General features: G+C 37.8%; 1 protein-coding gene, 1 non-coding gene and 2 pseudogenes across 2 annotated transcripts; 2 read left to right on the top strand and 2 right to left on the bottom strand.

The window, feature by feature from the left end:
* The first annotated feature begins 3374 nt into the window (after nt 1-3374).
* Nucleotides 3375-5820, top strand: LOC137723524 (pentatricopeptide repeat-containing protein At1g63400-like; annotated as a pseudogene).
* Nucleotides 5821-6271: 451 nt separating this feature from the next.
* LOC137721721 (disease resistance protein RPV1-like) lies at nt 6272-16395 on the bottom strand (annotated as a pseudogene).
* A 2084-nt stretch (nt 16396-18479) lies between these two features.
* Nucleotides 18480-19061, top strand: LOC137723758 (histone H2B.9-like). Its single transcript, XM_068462949.1, has one exon. The coding sequence runs from the start codon at nt 18549-18551 to the stop codon at nt 18960-18962; it is 414 nt and encodes a 137-aa protein (XP_068319050.1). The 5' UTR covers nt 18480-18548; the 3' UTR covers nt 18963-19061.
* A 1048-nt stretch (nt 19062-20109) lies between these two features.
* Nucleotides 20110-20183, bottom strand: TRNAN-GUU (transfer RNA asparagine (anticodon GUU)). Its single transcript has one exon. It is a non-coding gene; the product is annotated as a tRNA-Asn (tRNA).
* Between the last annotated feature and the right edge of the window lie 1449 nt (nt 20184-21632).

The raw sequence follows: 21632 nt of genomic DNA on the forward strand, positions 1-21632 counted from the left end.
GAAGTAAGTACTCCGAGAGACCAAGCTTACAATGTGAACTTTTTGTAACTATGGCATTCCACCTTCCTTAGTATGATACTGTGTATGACTTTGCTTGTAATGAGCAATACATGCATGTACCGGTGTGTCTTTTTGCACGTGTGAAAAGAGGAGGATTAGCTTTACTGTAGTTGATGTATAAGTGACATCCTTTTTGTTCAAGGGATTCGACCAGCTGATAAAATTATAGAACTGACCTGGACCTTGATCTCCTGCGGAGTCCTGAGTAAGCGGCATCAGGTTAGTATGGTTCTCCTCCGCATTCTGATTCAAGAGCTTCTTCTTTAGCCCATTATTGTTTTTAATGTATACTGACGTAGTTCGAAAAAACACTTCGTTATTCTTTTGATCTTGCATCCTTGCGTGCTTCAAATGTTGTGGAAATTTTCAGATCGACGGGCCGAGGGCCCACTCCAACAACACCGATACTGTCCCCACTTAACCACCTGCACAATCCTCAGGTGTGGGGTTTTATCACAAAAGGCCTCGGTGTTAATTAGAGAGGGGTATTTCTATTTAAAGCACTCTTCTCTTCTCCCTCTGTCCGATGTGGGACTGGGACTTCGTTATTCTTTTGATCTTGCATCCTTGCGTGCTTCAAATGTTGTGGAAATTTTCAGGTCGACGGGCCGAGGGCCCACTCCAACAACACCGATACTGTCCCCACTTAACCACCTGCACAATCCTCAGGTGTGGGGTTTTATCACAAAAGGCCTCGGTGTTAATTAGAGAGGGGTATTTCTATTTAAAGCACTCTTCTCTTCTCCCTCTGTCCGATGTGGGACTGGGGGTTCCAACACTCCCCCGCACGTGAGACCCCACTTATGGGTCACACGTGAATTTCCACACATCGGCAACCACGTGGAGCTTCAAATGTTGTGGAAATTTTCAGGTCGACGGGCCGAGGGCCCACTCCAACAACACCGATACTGTCCCCACTTAACCACCTGCACAATCCTCAGGTGTGGGGTTTTATCACAAAAGGCCTCGGTGTTAATTAGAGAGGGGTATTTCTATTTAAAGCACTCTTCTCTTCTCCCTCTGTCCGATGTGGGACTGGGGGTTCCAACACTCCCCCGCACGTGAGACCCCACTTATGGGTCACACGTGAATTTCCACACATCGGCAACCACGTGGAGCCATGTCGGGACTCACCCAATCACGCGGGGCCAATGGGGACCCACCCAAACACGTGGCATCTTTGGCCTATGTGGACAATCACGCGGGGCCAATGGGGACCCACCCAATCACGTGGCAGTACGGGCCCGTCCCCTGGCTCTGATACCATGTGGAAATTTTCAGGTCGACGGGCCGAGGGCCCACTCCAACAACACCGATACTGTCCCCACTTAACCACCTGCACAATCCTCAGGTGTGGGGTTTTATCACAAAAGGCCTCGGTGTTAATTAGAGAGGGGTATTTCTATTTAAAGCACTCTTCTCTTCTCCCTCTGTCCGATGTGGGACTGGGGGTTCCAACAAATGTAAAGATGTGGATGGTGCAGTGCGTATTTGCAAATTAATGCCAAAACTAATTTGATGATTTAGTTTGTGTTTGGCTTTCAGAGATTCACACACACACACACACACACACACACACATATATATATATATAGTTTTATCACTCCAAATGGCCTGGGATATCCGAATTGAGCTTTTAGCCCAATATATGTGTCGCCACACGACTAGGTTTCTCCCCTAGATTTAACGCCACTAGTGCTGTCGAATACATCTTTTGTAATTGTATCTTTTCTTGCTACTTATATCCATGTGAGGTACTGTCCTTTGGATCAAAGTAATGTAGTTCTGTTCTTGCTCGGGCGGTCAAATTATACTTTGATTTTAAGGTAATCGATAACGAAGCTGAGCAGCTTAAGAGAAGGGATTTTAGTTGTATAGTTCTTTCAAACTGCATCGATGACTTGTGCTTTCGGTAATCTCTGTTGTTTCTCCATAACAGTAATCCATTTGTCTGCTCTTATGAACTGGCACGGCCTATTGATTCAAGTCGGTTGATTTTACGAGGTATTATAGGTCTCTGCTGTGTTTATATACATTGGAACCCTCAGATGTTAGTGAGATTTGTTAGTCATGCATATGCATCTAACTTTTATCCGCAAATCTATCACGTACTGCAACTCCACCACCGTCGTCTCCATCGTGTCATCTGCTTCTGTCAAGGAAACCGAGATTCATACGCAGTCCTAGTCCCAGGCGTTTTAGCTTCTCTGTATGTAATTTCCTTTTGATTAGGAATCCTTCGCTGCATTAATAGTGTGCACAGCTGATTCAGTATGCGTGTTTAGATGTTGATGATGAAGTTGTTTGCTCTTTGAATTATGTGCTTCAGCCAGCAACGTTCTCCTAGAACAATCTGCTGAAAACAAGAAACAATGAACTCATGGAGCAAACTCAAAATTAGTCACAGCAAGGTGAACTCATTTGAGGAATTCTAGAAGCGAACTCGTTTGTGGCGAGTCCAGCTTTTAAAATAATTGAAAGCGATTTTGAGGAAAATGTTTTTGGAACCAATACTTAGTAAAAATGCAAGTACGTTCTGAAAAACATTTTATTGCTTCGTGCAAGAAACACATAATTGTCTTCTTGCAAGAAATACTTAAGCACTTTTAGAATCTAAAAATAGTTTCTCTAAAAAGTCATTTTCAAAGCAATTTCAAACAAACTCTACATTGATCAAGATATTGGTTTTTTAAAACTTCTTTTTGGCTTTTGCTTATTGTAGGATTGTACAATGGTATTTTTTGGTTGACTACTTTTGGGGTTTATAATGTGAAACAAAAATTATAGTTTAAGAATGAAACAAAAAATTTAGTGATAGGACAAGTACACATTAACTTTGTGGTTTTGTTTAAAAAATTTGATCCCTTAACATTATCTTAAGTCGTTAGTTTGACTCAACAAAGTCATTAAAAAGTAACTTACATATATAAGTACTCAGAAATGCCTAATAGAAGAAGGGCAATTTAGGTATTATGAAAGTTTCACTTTTTTTGTCATCGCATTTCATTTATGCTAGTCCTTTTGTCACATGTTTACGATAGCATTAGTAAGTTAAATGTTAGATTAACTTCCGATGAGATTCAAACTTGGCACAATACATTTTCATCACTGTGACAAATGGTCACTTACTCATGCGCGTGAGGTAGTTTTATTTTGTATTTTTATTGTTTTTTTCTTTTTAATTAAGTTGTATTCCTTAAAAAAAAAAAAAAATAATAATAATAATAGAGCCGTATGTAAGAAGTTTTTAAAAACTTCACATTTTTAGTCTTATATAGATTATAACACTCCGTAAATACATGTTGCATATTTTATGTCATGAGCATAGAGGTGTTGTTTTTAAGAATACTGAATTAGGGTTTGAAACAAGAACCAATTGAAGTCAGTTTCTTTTCAATTGCAGCTTGATTCCAGAGAAGGATTGAAATTCATGGGATTTCATGAACTGGGCTGAATCTGTGGAAGATGAAGATAAAGGTGATAACCACGAGGCTTCCTAACTCAACAGGTAATCCTTCATTCATTTTTACCTTTCTGCACAAAAAAGATGGATTTCATTCCGCTGCTGGCAATGCTAATGCTACTAGTACAGATAGATTTAATCAAACCCATTCGGAATCGGACAATTTGATTCAAACTCGATGCAAATCTGGAAAGATTAGGAAAGATTAGGAAAGATGAAGCATTCGGTTACTTCGATTCCATGATTCAAACCAAACCCTTGCCCTCTATTTGGACTTTTAATTGTTTGTTTGGGGCACTCTCCAAGATGAAGGAGTATTCTGCTGTGGTTTCTATGTGTAAACAGTTGATGGGTTGCGCTCAATTCCGACCTGATGTCTGTACAATGAATATTGTTCTGAATTGCTTGTGCCGTCTGAACCGGGTGGACTTGGGTTTCTCTGTTTTAGCAACTACCCTTAAATATGGTCTTCAACCCGATGCTCATTCTGTAAGTATTTTACTTCACGGACTTTGCAAGTACAGTTCCTGGGACGAGGCAATGGAGCTGTTCAAGTTAATAGAAGAGAAGGGATACACATGCAATGAAATCACTTATGCTACCATGATCAATGGACTATGCAAGGCTGGGAAAACTTCTAAGGCACTCGAGATACTTATGAATATGTTGGAAGATGGAAGGTTCAAGCCCAAACAAGACTGCTACAATCCCATCATAGATAGATTGTGTAAGGAAAGACAAGTAGATGAGGCCTTGACCCTATTTCGAGATATGATCAGCAAAAGTGTTGTACCGGATATTATCACTTATAACACTTTGATTCATGGGTTATGCAACATGAGTCGCTGGGAAGAAGTGCTCTCTCTTTTTGAAGCAATGGAAGATCAAGGAGTCAGGCCAGATGTTTTAACCTACACCGCTTTAATTTACGCATTGTGCCAATTGGGGAGGTTGGAAAAAGCCAAGAGCTTCTTGATTTGCATGCTTAACAGTGGAATTTCACCCAGTGTATACACATATAATGTTCTTATCAGCGGTCTTTGCAAGGAAGAAAGAATTCAAGAAGCACTTACTCTGTTTGAAAAGATGACAATGAGAGGCATAAAGCCTGATGTTGTCACTTTTAATTGCTTGATTTCTGCTTCATGCAAGTCTGGTAACTGGGAGGAAGTTATGAGTTTATTTAAAACCATGATTGGTTATGGAGCCTTGCCTAATATTTTTACATATAATTCTGTACTGGATGCTTTATGCAAGGAAGGGAAGACAGCAGAGGCACTGAATCTTGTGGAAGAAATGATCCGTAGAGAGGAAAAGCCTAATGTTGTGACTTACAACTCCTTAATTAATGGATTGTGCCGGACCAGCCAATGGAGAGAAGCTACAAGGGTGTTTAATAGAATGCTGGATGACGGTATTGCCCCAGATGTTATCACTTACAACAGTTTAATCAATGGCATGTGCCGTACGGCTCAATGGGAAGAAGCCACAAGGTTGTTTGATGATATGGTAGGCCGGGGACTCACAAATGTTAGAACCTATAATAATATGATAAGTTCTCTTTGCAAGGAGGGGAAGACGAAAGAAGCCCTCAGTATGTTAGAGTTAATGACTCAAAGAGGTCTGGCACCTGATGTTATCACTTATAACAGTTTAATCCATGGCATGTGCCGTACAGCTCAATGGGAAGAAGCCACAAGGTTGTCTGATGATATGGTAGGCCGGGGACTCTTGCCTGATACCGTTACTTTGGTAATACTTTTGGATGCTATCTGCAAAGGTGGGATGACAGAAGAGACTCACAAAATATTTGAGGCAACAATTGAATACGGTATGAAACTCAGCACAATAACTTGCAGTATGCTGGTTAGTGCATATTGTTTGCAGAGCAGAATGGATAAGGCGAAGGTGGTCTTGAACTTAATGGTGATTATGGGTTATGTGCCTGATATTGCTTCCTATAAAACCTTGGTCAACGGCTATATAAGCGTTAACAGAATCGGTGAAGCTTTGAGGCTTGTTAAAGAAATGATCCAAATAGGATTGAAGCCTGATCTGGAAATGCAACAAACATTGGGGCGTTTTCGCCGTAAAAGCCACGTTGGATTAGCAGGGTAATGCTCAAACTGTCCAATATATATATGGTTGTATCCTAATTGTTAGCATTGTTGATGTTCCTTAAACACAACCAGCGAGATGATGTTTTATACAATCTACAAACATTCGGTTGACTCATCCTGTGGAAACATTTCTGTGGCCTTTTAAATGCTTAGCAAGATGGAATTCTATTCCATTAACTGAAGATGGTATAACAGGATCTTGTTTTGTAGATACCATATGCTCCAAATAGCATTAAAGCATTGGGGTTCCGCCTATATACAATTATGCAATTCCACTATTTCGATTCATTTTTCTAATTCAACTGATAAACAAACAACGTGCGCTCTCAATCAGAAGATATGACAATTAAGTTTTCTCAATATAAAAGCTTTTGGTGATTAAATCTCCATTTTGGATGTTCGATTTATATCTACAACGACAAAATATAAAAAACAAAACTATGCCATCAAAATCATACCAATCAATCAATATAAACAGTTCATTGAAAGCATGAATGTTGAAACAAAACTACACCAAAAAAGAAAAAAGAAAAAATGGTTGATCCTATGGATCATAACTAATATTCATCATTCCAAAAATAGATTAAATAAGAAATTCCACAATATAAAATTGACATTGAAAATCCAAAATAAAATCAAAATAATAAAAGTACATGGTTATAGTGTAGGTTTATCTCCTAGCCGTTGCTATGGAGATTAGTTTTCCATAAACAAAAACCACAAAGAATTCTAAGAATTGAAAACTAACAGAAGAAAAACAGGAGAGAACGTTAAAATGGAGCCAAATCCTTGCCTGAAACACAAGAGAGAGACGAGAGGAATCGTATATCAATGGCCTTCTTGGACGCGTTGAAGAATGTTAAGTCCAACGTCGGAAACCTGACCGAAATGAAAATGTTGCCACTCACATTCAACTCTTGATCGCCAACATCCTTTTCTTTTTTCTTGGTCCAACTTCGCCTTCTACATTGTCATCATCTTCACCACCATCCTCGGGCATACTGCAATTTCCCAAGTGGACACCGCAGCCATTTATGAGCACCCCTTTTCCAAATAAGTGGTAAACATAAACTCGACAAAGATACGGCTTTGATTGATCACCACCCTCATCCACCTCCGAGTTTATGTGAGCCGGTAATGGAATATATTTTAGCCACACATGAGCTGCATCTGTCTCTTTTGATCGAAAAGTAAAACCAGTCGGGTCATTTATATGTACTCCATTGACTGCAGTCCGTGTATAAAAAATACATTGTCCAGAAAAATTTTGCGCGATTTTGAAAGCAACACAGAAAACAAGTCCTGTGTTTTTACATTTGAAAGTCCGAGGGATTTCGATAAAAGAACAACCAGGATCAGTCACACGTACGTCCTTACGGCAACTGAACCAATTTGGAACTTCACTGCCTGGAAGTATAATACTTAGCACTTCATAGCACTTCCCCGCCTGTAAGATTCATATAATGAATGTTCATTAGTCGTTCATAGTGGAAGAGTGGAAAAAAGGAAAAGAGAAAGAGAGAAAAGTGCCTGATGCAGTAATACGCTTGCCATCATGGAGACGTCCAAAGCCAACTTTTCGCATAGCCTTTGCCAACTAGACATGTCCATCCAACGAATGGGTCTCATGTCTCCGTCTGCTAGTATCATCTCTGATAATGTTGGAAATATTTCCAGTAATATGCAATCACGAACGTCAATCCATCTTATCTTTGGTGGAAGTTCTAAAATTTCGCGAAGTCTCTTGCAACCACACAAATCAAGTGCCTCCAACCACACAAATTTGCTAATACATGCAGGAAGACTCTCAAAATTGCTATTACGTAGAGTAATTTTTGCTAATTTAGACGAGCAACCGAAATTTGCAAGGGTATCAATGTCCGATAAATTGCATTCATCAAAAAGTATAGTCCATGAAATGGGAAATGCTACTGACCCAAAGTTGTCAAGTGAAATGTTTGAGTTTGTTGGAAGCTCCGGAGGGAGTGTGACAAGCTTTGAGCAGCCATTGAGACCAAGACGTCCAAGACGGGGCAGCGCATAAATGCTTTGTGGCAGATTTGCAATGTTTTCACATCCATATAAATTTAAGTATCTAAGCCCGGTGAGATTTTCAATTGATGGAGGCAATTCTTTTATAGCACATCTATCAAGTTCCAAACTACATAGCCTTTCCATTTTGCCCACAATTTCCGGGAATATCTCAAACTTTTTGCAACCGCGAAGATAAAAACTTCTCAGAGATTTCAAGCTTATTGTTGTTGGAAACACTGTAAGGTTATAGCAGTTAACAAGACTTAGTCTTTCAAGTTTATTAAGAAATCCAACTGATGGATCAACCTCAGTTAAATTTGTGCAACCTTCTAGATCCAACCTCACTAAGTTTGGAACTCCGGAGAAGTCGGAGATTCTTTTTAAGTATTGACAACCAGATAAATTTATAGAAGTCAGCCTCGTCAGGTTCTGTGAAGAAAAAAGGAGAGGGAAGGATGAAAACATTTCAAACGGGACACAGACAAAAGCAAGACACTTTAGCCTTAAATAAAACAGAAAGAAAAAAGATCAACGTAAATACCTTAAATCCCTCCCCGAATCCTGTGATATGGCTGTTCCTCATGTTGAGTAGAACAAGATTCTTCTGATTAAAATTGAGCGGCAAAGATTTCAACGGACATTCAGGCCAATCAACTAACCTTAAGTTGTTGGGGAGATAATCAACGGCTCCAGAAAACCGTCCATTACAGTTTATGAAAATTTTAAGATTTTTCATGTTGGAGAAGGTTGTAGCACTTAAGCATATCTCATTATCCGATTCAAGCAGCTGTACCTTTATGCCTGTAATGTTTTTCGTTCCCTAGTATGAAAATTCAAAAGTATTAACAATGCAAGTTCCTTATAAAAAAAATACATGTCTCATTAACAAATAAAATGTTGTCGAATAGACTTACTGTATTTTCTGTCAGAACACGATAAACATCGTCATGAAACCACAATCTACTGCGCTCTCCGGGATCATTGGGTGATTGTTGGCGAACTACTTCTTTACCCATTTCTTCTACCAAATCGTGCATCCATATAAAACCATGATCTATATTTACGAGGGCCTTCTGTATGAGTACGTCAATGCTATGTTGGGGGTTTAGATCACAACCTTCTAATATTTCGATCACATAGTTACTTCTTCCCCCTTTAAAGAAGCATGAAATGTCAAGAAAAACTTCCTTCACTATTTCATCCAATGCATCATAACTTATCTTGAAAACGTCTTGAATTTCTCGGCTTTTGATCAGACCATCTAATATAGCTTGCCACTTATCCATACTTTCACGGTACATATGTGAACCTAAGACTCTCAAAACTAATGGAAGGCCTTGAGCACACCGTATTGCATGGTCTACAAGTTTCGCATAACCATCCAAAGGTCCATTGCTTTTGAAGGCATTCCAACTGAAGAGCTCGAGAGCTTCATGATAGTTCAATTTCTTCACCTCGTATATTGAAATATTATGATGATGAGCAATTAACAGTTTCTTATCCCTCGTCGTTATGATAATTCTACTACCAATGCCAAACCAACCATCTGATCCTCCAACTAAGTAGCGTAACTGTCTCATGTCGTTCACATCATCAAGAACTAAGAGAATCCTGTTACCGCTTAATCTTTCCTTTATTAAAGTGATTCCTTTATCAACATTGGCCACCTTCAACTTGTCTCCCCCTAGAATCTCATCAAGAAGTGTCTTTTGTAATTTGGCCAATCCTTTATCTGTCATTGAACTTTCTCTAACCTTGTTGAGAAAGCAACTGCCTTCGAATTTGTGGGAAATTAAATTATAAACAGCTTTGGCAATTGTTGATTTACCAATTCCACCAGTCCCCCATAAACCTACCATACGGACATCATTTCTCCCAACATGTAAGAGGTTGTTTATTTCTTGTGCACGAGACTCTATTCCGGGTATTCGGCCACATCCAAATATGTACAGTTTATTTCTTGCGTGGAAATCCCTTCAACAATGTTATGAATAAGTTTCAATTCATCTTCATGCCTGCGAGTATAAAATCACAATGAACATCTTATAAATGATATTTTCCCATGTGTTTTTTAAAAGAGGGAAGAAAACATACACACATACAAAAGTAGAACAGAATGTCCTTCTAGTTATATTTACAAAGCAATATTTTTTTATAGTTTGAGAAGATTGGACAAAGGATGCTAGAGACACTAATTTGTACACTAAATTTGACTCCAAATATGCACAAATGGATGACAATGCCACAAATCGATGACATGTTGGGTCTTTTGATTCTTGATCCTATCACAAAAAATTTAAATCTATATATACCAAAAGAATAGAGAAATCGAAACAAGCGAAAGCAGAAGGAAGTGTTAAAGTAATAATGTATACTTATCCAAGAGAGTCCACCCAGACAAGTTTGCTGCTTCTGAAAGAGCTGGCCTCCGTTTGTGGATCTTGTCAACGTTATCCATATATTTGCAGTCAAGGCCAGCAAGTCCATCACCAAAACAACCCTTCTGATTTCGAACATCCGAGGGACTCACCATGTAAAATACCGGTATCACCATTTGTTGATTTGATTTCTCGCAGTCAAGGATCTTAACAAGTTCGTCCAAGCACCACCTTGAGGAAGCATAGTTTTCCGAGAATACAATGACAGAAATCCTCGACTCTTCAATCGCTTTGAGGAGCGCTGTTGATATTTCTTCTCCCCTTGAAAGACAATCATCCATGAATGTGTTAATTCCTTTTTGACGCAAAGCTGTACACAAATGGCCTGTGAAATTGTAGCGCGTGTCCTCGCCTCTAAAACTCAAGAATACATGGTATTTCCATGAATTTGTGAAACAAGGAGGAGGAGATGAAGATGAGGCAGCAGCTGCTGCTGCTTCCTTAGCCATAGAAGCTGACCAGATGATTGTTTCAATAGAGATTCAATTAATGTTTGACAAGCCACATGATTCATAAGTATTAACTTGTTCACAAATTAACAGTTGACTTTGGAATGAGGAGTGGCGACGAATGACGATGCTTCTTAGTGTAGAAGCAACTAGTAAATATGCCCGAGTGTTGTTACGGAACTTGAATGCACTAACTTTAACTGCATGAATAAGACACATTTAACTTGATAAATTAAACATAATCCTTAATGAATAGAGGGATAAATAAGTGAACGGGATCGATAAGATAAGCAGCCTGGTTTTTATATACATTTCAAAAGATATTACACACTTCAAAATCATCAATTAATTATCAACCAAAAATAATATTCATTAAACCTACAATAGTATAACTCTATTCAACAGAAGTTAAGAGAACTAATTTCTTGAAGAACATATAAATTTATACTAAATTGTAATATTAAATCTACATATCCTAACATAAAGTTATCATAAATGCCCAAAAAGAAATCTAAACAAAAAATTGAAACTAAAAACCAAATAGTTATCAAACGACTCTTAAAGGAATACGCATTTTGGATTTATTAAATGAAGTTTTTCAAGACCTTCAACTAAGTGAAACTAATATACAAATACAATGCTTAACAATAGGGAACATAGTAAGTTAGAAGAAAAATATTATTGGACTTGTTGTATACTTTTGCTTTACATGCACACTGAAAGCTCTCTGACGTTTCTATGTGCAGAGCTCTACTTTCTTTTCTTCCTCACCTTTCGGTTCTTTCTCCTTAATCCAAGGAGATTGTTGTTTTGTTGTTAGTAGTTGCCATCATCATCACATTCAAATCAACTTTAGTTAATTGAATTAACTTTAATAATTGTAATAGGAAGTAACGAGAAAATATGCCCGAGCGTTGCTGCGGGACTTGAATGCACCCGCCTTAACTACATAAATAAGACATATTTAACCTGAATAAATTAAGACACATGCACCATGCACTCGTCTCTTAATTATAAGAAAACTTGTTTGCAATACTGAGAAAAAGCTTATTATTGTTGATAAAAATACACACGACACCTATGGATCATGCCATAAAAATTACACCATGAAAAATCCAGAGACCAAAATCCCTGCCGGCAGAATTTATTCACATCAAATTTAAATTCTAACATCATACGATCAAATGTTAATCAAACACACAATCTCAAAAAGCTGAAACCATGTTAAGTAAAAGAAATAGAAGTCTTCTCAAATAAAAAAAAAAAAGAAACAGAAGGAAAAGAGTGAAGATGTAAGCATTGATAAGAATATGAAAAGTGGCAGCACTGATATCATGCACAAATAGGACAATGAAATATCGGAACCAGCAGCAACATATAGAACCAAGAAGGAAAAGAATTGATAAATAAATAAATAAGAAATAGGATAGAGGCACAAACCAACGACATGAGCTCAGTTTTTTCACCATGAATTTTGCATGGCCTAAAATCAAGAAAAGGACCAGGATTTTGAAGTGGACGCCCGCAGTCTGAATGACAGCGATCATCCCTCTTTTGATGGTCCAGAACTGACCCGGGACACTCATACGAAATCCAAAAAGGCAGCATTATCTGGAAAGAACATGCGAAGCCGTCAACAACAACTAAGTAAATATATAGTTCCATAGATGCAAACAAAATAACACTATGGCATGATATTTGATTAAGATCAGTCTCTACCAATTTGATGGCAAAAACACACCTCTCCCATACGGGAATGAACCTAACCATTTAACGAAAAAAAGACGAAAACCCATGCGGGAATGAACCTAACCACACTGCATGCACTCACATAGACTACATACACACACTCACACGAACTGAAGAATGAACGCATTCTATTCAGTTAGCACCATTCAACTTTAAAAGCAGTGAGACCTTCCAAAGGCACAGCCTAACTGGCCTTGGTTCAAATATCCAAATTGAGAACAACAGTTCAATTTTAGAAAAGCTGTACAGAGGGAAAACAAAAAAGAAAAAAAAAAAGAGACAAAACAATCCTATAACCACAACTGAAAAACAAAATCAAAATGAACAGAATAAAATATCAGTAGAGCATGAACACTAACTAACATCCTTTGGAAACATGTGCTAGTTACGTATAATATATATGTGCATAAATTAAGAAAATGGCTTGAATGCCCTAGCAGTGGTCTTTACGCTGAACCAAATCACTATTAGGTTAATTGTATTGATTCACGCATCTTCTTTTATGTCTAAATCTCTACTAAATTGCCCTACGAAAATGACATAAAACTAATTAAAATTCCCAATATATTTGAGAAAAACAACTTTTAAAAGTGTGAGAATATATGCAGCACCAGGATGTTGCAGAACTCACTGCCCCAATTTAAGATTCGGTTTTTGTCCAATGTATGTATATGCTTAGATACATCTGAGAATTTGCTTTGCAACAGTTGCTACTCTCATCGTCTTTTGAGAGAGATAGATACAAAGGTTAAGGATTACAATGGGGAATAGTTAAGTATCCCTCTAAAATACTTAAGAAAACCATACCTAGAACGGAGTAAACAACTGTTTGTCTCCATAGCAGTTTCTCAAAGCATTTATGCTGTCAGAAAGATAGTGCTCCACTCCAGAAGGATGGACAAATGTACCAGATGGAGACTGACCCAAAGAAAACATAACTAAAAGTTAGCATCTGATGAACAATTAAGGTGATGCAAAAGGGCAACACGTGATGTGAAATTATTATACCAAAATATCCAAGGTCTGTTAATCTAATCACCCAATAAAATAAAACAGAAATTAAGCACAATAATATCAAAATTAAAAGGAAGGAATAACATGAAACCTTGTGCATAGAATGTTTGTGAGAATGAATCACACAACAATCAAGGGTGGACAAATCACAAAAGTGACAATTAAAGGGCACCTAACGGACACCCCCATCTCTTTCTCTGCAATCGCCAAAATCCCTCGGGTTTGAGGAAGCAAATGGAAAACGAAATGTTTTTCCATCCCCTACCCATACCCAAACCTCTTTTACCCGTTCCCTTTACCCTCGCAGAAAATCCTCCCATCTCTCTCTCACCATTGTCCCATCTCTCTGTCTGCAAATCGCAGAAAAGAAACCCTAAACAAATCCCTGAAATCCCTCGCCTAAATCCTCCCACATTTCTCTCTGACACCCCCTATTTCTCTCTCTGCAAAACCTAAACCAGATCTCCTAAATCCTATCTCAGACACCCCACAAACAGCAAAGAAGCCAAGATATTAAAGCAATCTCTACATAATACTTTGGAACAATGAAACAAAATGGTACTTACTTGTTCCTTGTCCAAAACCGTTGATGCCGCTGCACATTGTTATCAATTGTGGGTTTATCAAATCCTTCATGGCTTAGACTGCATGAAGAATTAGAATCTAAAAGATAAATATATGCTGTAAATCATCATATAAATGTAACTGCATTTAAAAAAAAAAAAAAGAAAGGTAATGAAAAAATTGAATTCTATTTCATCATTATGTAACTGCATGAAAAGTTACATTGAATGCAGACTCAATCAATTTCCCCAAAGTCATTGTTAAGTGAAAATCAATACCAAACCCATAAATACCACCATTGAATTTGGCAAAACCCAAAAACAAAATACATAAATTTACTCATATAATCACAGAAAAACATGAAATTTGAGCACCCAATTGGCCAAGTTAAAGGATAAAAGCACTCACATCATCATAGTACTCTTTGGGAAGATCTTATAATACTGGTTCTTCCTTTTTCTTGCTCTTCCTCATAACTGCCATTAAAAAACCCAGAGAAGCACACAAATTCAGAAAAGATAAGGTCCAAAACTGCCATAAAAAATCCAGAAAGCACACAAATTTATTAGAAAGAAAAGTTCAAATTACAAAAACCAACTGATGTGAGTGAGTAGTGAGAGGTTATGTTAGGCACCTGAAACACGTTTTGGTTACAATTGAAAGGGCCAGAGCCTTGCATGCGAGGAAGATGACGATAGGATTCCAGAGATAGAGAAAGGAGGAGTAAGACGATGGAGGTGAGAGAAGGGAGACGGCGGCGAGAGGGGGATAGGACAGAGGTGAGTGCGAAAGTTTCTGCTTGTCTACAAAATTGGCAAAATTGGCACACAGGTTCACAACTCGTCGTCTTCCCTTGATCAATGGCTCCTTTAAATATCCATATGATCAAGGTCGATCGTGCTCGCAGAATATTTGATGAGCTCCTTTTGGTAATCCACCTAAAACAAATAAGCACAATATCTATGTAAACTGGCATTTCACTCAATTATACATTAGTTATGGCATCTTTGGAACTAAATGACTTCAACCTTAATATCCTATAAGCAGTATGTTTCTATATTTTAAATCATGTTATGATAACAGGTAAATATAGATGATACAAAAGTAATTTAGTTTCATCATGCATATTTTCGCACTATTTAGTAAAGAACTCGGCCGGACTTGATTTCGAATAACATTCACAATTTCATATAGAATTTCAAAAGCCAGAGACTTTAGTGTAAATTACAATAAAATTTCACAAAGAAAGCAAATTGTAATATAAGTCTGATCTACAATTCGGATTTACCTGGATATGGTGATTTACGTTTTCATTGGAATTTTTGCATGCATTTACATCTGATGAAAAAATAATACATCATTAGTTGGCAGGAAGAAACTTTGATAAGCAGATAAAGAAGCAAGATTGAATATAAGTTTCGTGTACCCTAAAGTTGTTTGTTCTTGCTACAGAATACTCGCATCTGTTGCAGCCACTTCTATTTTCTTCATGGTTTCAGTAATGGTATGCTTGGGTCCAATTCTTGTTGTCTTCTATTTCTCATCCTAAATTAAGTTAACAGTTCAACATTATTCGTTATAAGCTAAAAAAGTAGGATTAGTTATTTTAGTAAATCTATTTCTTGTAAACTTGCATGTTCCTCGAACATACCTGACAAATCGAGATCATTTGACATGGCTATCAATTGGAATGCATTCATAAAACTCGAGGATTTGGGAATTATTGTCTCCACCACATTTTCCTGCAATGAAAATAGCAATTGTAACAAAAATCAGATATTTGGATCGAAGGTAAGATTCTAGCATTTTCTCCGTATCACAATCATGCAGAGCTTTTACCTCAATTGAATCAAATCCAACACTAACCCATCACAGCTCGATGATCACTCAGAACACTGAATGCAAAAATCAACAAAATTTCACCATTTTAAATTATAATTCGTTTCATATTCTTTAATCCATTGAAAAAGCAAAAAATTAAAATTAAAATAAAAGTGAACCTGGTGGTCGTGGGTGCCGCCGCCGATGAGGAGGTTGAAAGGATTGATTTTAGCTTTTTCATTGAAAAGTTGGCTTTCTTCTTTTCCTTGCGAATCGGATTCTATTATGTGTAGCTCTTCTTTTTTGTTCCTTCAAAACTTTGTTCAGCATTCGCCTGAGGAGAGGGGAAATGGTTCAGAGCGAGGTATCTCCATTGCTGCGACCTTGTCCATTGAACTTTCTGCAGTTGCTTTTAAGCTTCGCTCCCTCCCTTCCTCCCTCCCTCTGCAAGTCGCATGCCTTCCCCTCACCAAACCCTTCTCTCTCTCCCTCCCCCTCCATCATTCCCTCTCTCTCCTCCTCTCTCCCTCCCTCCTCTCTGCAAGTCGCATGCCTTCCCCTCACCAAACCCCTATCTCTCCATCTCCATCCCTCCTTCCCTCTCTCTCCTCCTCTCTCCCTCCCTCCTCTCTGCAAGTCGCATGCATTCCCCTCACCAAACCCCTCTCTTTATCCCCCTCCCTCCTTCCCTCTCTCTCCTCCTCTCTGTAAGCAGCATGCCTTCCCACCAAATCCCACACCGAGCCATCGATCCCACCGAATGCAACCCTAACTGACAACAATGCCCACCTAACTTTTACCCCCAACCGTGTGATGTTAACACCAGACGGGCATTCCCGTCATTCGAACTGATGATGGCATCTTCGTAAAAAGCTAAAAGCATCTGAGTGGCAATCTTGTAAATAAACTGAAATGTGGTTCAAAACACTGTTCATATGAATAGTGCGATTTTCCCTCCTACTTTAGACTAAAGTAATGATTATGTCCAACGTTTGGGTCAACATTTGTAGGCTATATCTGCGAAAAATGTACTAAAAAAGTTTAAACACAAAACCCCCAAAATTATAAAATCAAAATATAATGTACTACCCCTTCTCTCCCGTTTTTCTCTCACCCTCCATTTCTGCAAATCACCTACCTCCCTCTCTCCCGTTATACTCTACTCCCTACCTCTCTCATAATATCAAAACTCTCAAACCCAATTCAGTGCCTCATCAGAACCCATACAGAATCTAATTGAATTTTTACCCAAACAAAGAATTCAATTGCAATATTTTAAAATTGAAGAAAACAAATCCTATGGATTTGGAGAAAAAAAAAAAACTCTCAGATGCAGGATTCAAAGAACTTACCACAAAACGTTAGTCTTTTTGGCTAAAAATCATCTTCAATCCAAATCAAAAAGCTGAAGAAGCTTAAACTGCTTCAGTTTTTTTAGCGAGCCAAGATTTGTGAGGGATAGAAAAACCTAAAAATATCCCAAATGATCCCAAATTTTGGAACTGATTTAAACCAACCCGCCATGAAATTGTAGCCGCTTGAGAAATCTTCTTCAAATCATGAATAAACTTTATCCATTGTAATTTCCCCAAAAATGATAGGATTGAATGGGACAAGTCTTCTTCGTGACTTCTCCATTTTTAGCCTTCACTTAGATAAGATATGCAAGTTAACACCCATACTTTTATTCAACATTTATTAAATTTTGTTGATTGCCAAGCCAATACTAGACATCAAATGTGCCTGTTGTCATTTGGTTTTGCAACTTTTAAAGCTTTCTTATTTCAAGAGTAAAAGTTAGAGGCCTTGTTCAAAGTTTAGGGGTGTATTTAATTAGGAGTTTACAATGTCTTTTTTAAGAGGTTTTGGTTTCAAATCTTGTAGATGATGAGTTTGTAATCAATTTATTCTTTTACCCATTAGTGTAAATTATATAAAAAAAAAAGTGTTTAAATTTAAGGTATTCAATAAATTTTTTAAATGAATCCATGAAAGTCCACAAATTTAAGAGCACTCAATCAAGATTAAAAGAGTTTACGAAAATTTACAAAATTAAATCTGGGCGTATTTAATCAAGATTTTAAAGTAATTCATAAAACTCCATGTGTACTTTGTAGGATTTGATTTTAAAGTATTTGAAAAGGCCAACACTAGGTAGACCAAAATTTTAAACTAAATTTACAAATAAAATGGTGTGTCACTAATAGAAACAAGCATGTTAATCAACACTTAAGTAATAATTTAATAATTAACAACCATATCATGTAGTTTACAAAATTTGGTCTAAAAATTTGATCTATCTAATATTACCCATTTAAAACACTAAGAATTTTTATGAATTGAAAGTGATCTTATAGTGTATTTTAGACTTTAGCAAATCAAGTATCTCCCTAAAATTTTGAATGATTTCACATGAACTCCCTGAAAATGGGAAGTCACAAGTCATAAAATCGTTGCAAAAAACAAAAAAAAAAATCATAAATCCTACGGTGGAGTAAACAGCCAAGTCAATATGCCTTCCAACAAATCGTGCGGTCCAAATTCGAGACGGTAGCCAAATCAACCTCGTATTTCGCTATCGGATCAGTCTGACCACGACTCCAATAAATCCAGCTGCCACCACGCTTCCAAATCAATCCAACGGACACCCAATCATCTACGTCACCGATCCTCATGCAACCATCCACCAATCAGAACCAACTACTGGTCACTATTTAAACAAACCGCACTCTCCTCCCCTCCACCAGAATACCTGAATTCACTCCCTCTCCCCGCAAAAATCCGTTCCAACTTCCCTTCATCGCATCCTTTCCGATTCAACAAAAAACCACCCGAAATGGCGCCAACGAAGGCCGAGAAGAAGCCGGTGGCGGAGAAGGCACCGGCTGGGGAGAAGATGCCGACGAAGGCGGAGAAGAAGATCCCGAAGGAAGGTGGCTTGGAGATGAAGAAGAAGAAGAAGGTGAAGAAATCGACGGAGACGTACAAGATATACATCTTCAAGGTGCTGAAGCAGGTCCACCCGGACATCGGGATCTCCAGCAAGGCCATGGGGATCATGAACAGCTTCATCAACGACATTTTCGAGAAGCTCGCTCAGGAGGCGTCACGTTTGGCCAGGTATAATAAAAAGCCAACGATCACGTCGAGGGAGATCCAGACCGCCGTCAGGTTGGTGTTGCCCGGCGAGCTTGCCAAACACGCCGTGTCTGAGGGCACCAAGGCCGTTACTAAATTTACTAGTTGTTGATTTTCTTTTTAATTTTTGTAATAGGCTCTGTTTGAGAACGTCTTTTTTTGTGTTAATATTATTTTTGACGTGAATAATATACATGCATGCAGTTGTTTTTATGTAATCGGTTTTTTATTAGGATTTTTCCACGAAAAATATATTCAGATGTGATGAACCAGTGAAATAGTGGGCAATTCGCGTCGTTTTTGGATTGAAATCTCTAATAAATTTCAACTTTTATGATGGGTTGTAGATTGAAAATTTTAACTGGAAATTTCTGAATTTTCTGATGATGGGACACAGGAACAAGGAATGGAGGATAAATCAAAGACGAATGCAAGAGTTATTAATGCTATGAAATAGTAGTTATGTACTCTTCGAAATCATAAGACAACATTGTAAAGAAAACAGAAATATAATTACGATTCCATTCTTCCTCTTGGTACAAGAACGTAGTATCAAGAGGTAATTAGGTTTTTTCTTTTTTATTTTCATGTATCTATAGGGAATTAACTTGACTATTCTTTGTACATGAGAGGGTAAAATTCAAATAGAAATGGAGGCCCTTCCTCCACCCGAACATGAAATTCACAATGCAAACAAGCATTCTTAGCTAAAAGATGAGCTACTCAATTACAATCACGGCAAATATATAACATAAGCAAAGTAAATAAAACAAGAGTAACTTCCTCCGCCGCATGCCCAATTTATCTTTATCTCTTAATTAACAAGTCCGAAATCACTTGTTTGGCATCCATAGAATAACATAAGACCCCATTCACAATTAGCAGTAAGTAGCTCCATGATCCATCCACATTAATTTTCACATGATGAGGAGGAGGCTTTCATAGCCCATGTGAATACCAAAGAAGGTAATTTAAGTTTAATTGCTACAATTCATAGCCTATTTGAGACTCCTCTATTAAGTATTTATTTTTCTCGTAAACGTTTTTGCTAGAACCCGCTTCTAATTAAAACAAGTTCAGATTTTTATTAAAAATTCAAGTGATTTGAGAGCATTTCGTGAAGCAGCACCTTCAAACTTATGTTGCCTATGTAAAATACAAAAAAGTTCAGATTTTTATTAAAAATTCAAGTGATTTGAGAGCATTTCGTGAAGCAGCACCTTCAAACTTATGTTGCCTATGTAAAATACAAAAAAGGACGCTAGAAGGAGGGTTCGAACCTCCGACCTTGTGGTTAACAGCCACACGCTCTAACCAACTGAGCTATTCCAGCTGTTTGATAAACTTATATAACAAACACTTTCTAAATTGTTTAACGCAAACTCACCATCCTATCATGAGAGATTTCAAAAAAAAAAAAAAAAAAAAACAACCACCCTAGCAGTCTTTCTACTGTACAATAGTATATGGCACATGTATTCAATGACAAGTGTCATTCAATACTCTAGGAGGGAAAGATGAACCCGACTTGTCGCGTGGATAAAACAACTAATGTATAACATATATCGTTGCATACTAGAATTTTCCAACTTGAGAATCATGCAATAGATGTTCTCAAAGTTAAAAGATATAAGTGCAAGAAAACACCAAATCAAGCAATAGTTATACAAAGGGAAACGATTTATGCACACTTTTTTTTTATGTCTAGTGCACCTGTTTATTTTTTCCCTAACCATTTGGATTGAACAAACCAAAGGAAAATCAAGAGCCACGATGAAGAGGGGTGCGTAGAAAGTGAGAGTCTGTAGAAACCACTCCACTTGTATAAATTATCTCCAACTGCATTGCAAAAAGAAAAATTTAGAAGTTGGAAAATTTTCATTTCATATGAAACATGGACCTTCAAAATGGATATCAAAATAGAGTACAAAGGTCTTAACGACACATGAAGGCATCCTATTAACCAAGTACAAACATGGAAATTCCATACACAAGTGCATTGTGTTGAAAGCGAATCCCACATCAATGAGATGATGGATTTTGCATGTGCTTATAAGTAGTTGGGATACTTCCTGCCAATTGATTTTAGGGTGGAACCTCAACTTTCTTCACATTGCACTGCTACCAAACACACTACTAATTCGATACGTTATGCCTTCTTAGGGGACTTGGTGGCAGCTTAACGGGCGACTTGGGTTCCTTACCCTTTCGGGCTTCTTTGGTAGAAACATAGGGTTGATGTTGGGAAGCACAGCATCATGAGCAATGGTCAGAGCTTTCCAAGTTCTTCATCGTTCCTCATGGCCAATAGGCACACGCCTTGGGATAATGCCATTCTTATTGTTGTCTCTTGCATCATTTCCAGCCAGTTCCAAAACCTAACCAAATCACTTCATCATAATTAACACCAATATCTACCTAAATCGTAAAGCATATACTTGAATACATTTGGCTGCCAATCAAAGGAGATTGGAAACAAATTTGGGGAATTGGCTATTATAGGAATATTAGAAATTCTTTTGCTGAAATAATAAACTCATCCTCTAAAGGCAGGCTCTAGCCCACCATTTTGGCCTAAGAGGAGACCTACTGGAGACAAAGATCCAAAACATTTTAGATGAGAGATGGGGACCGTAATACTAAGTTCTTCCACCGAAGGGTGTCCGTTCGCTGGGGAAAAAATCGGATTGCAGGTTTGAGACATAACAACAGAGCTTGGCACAACAATGATGCAGGCATTAAAGAGGTAGTCACCGACTACTTTTCGACTATCATCTTGTCC

This window comes from Pyrus communis, chromosome 17 (genome assembly GCF_963583255.1).
Source record: "Pyrus communis chromosome 17, drPyrComm1.1, whole genome shotgun sequence".
NCBI lineage: Eukaryota > Viridiplantae > Streptophyta > Magnoliopsida > Rosales > Rosaceae > Pyrus > Pyrus communis.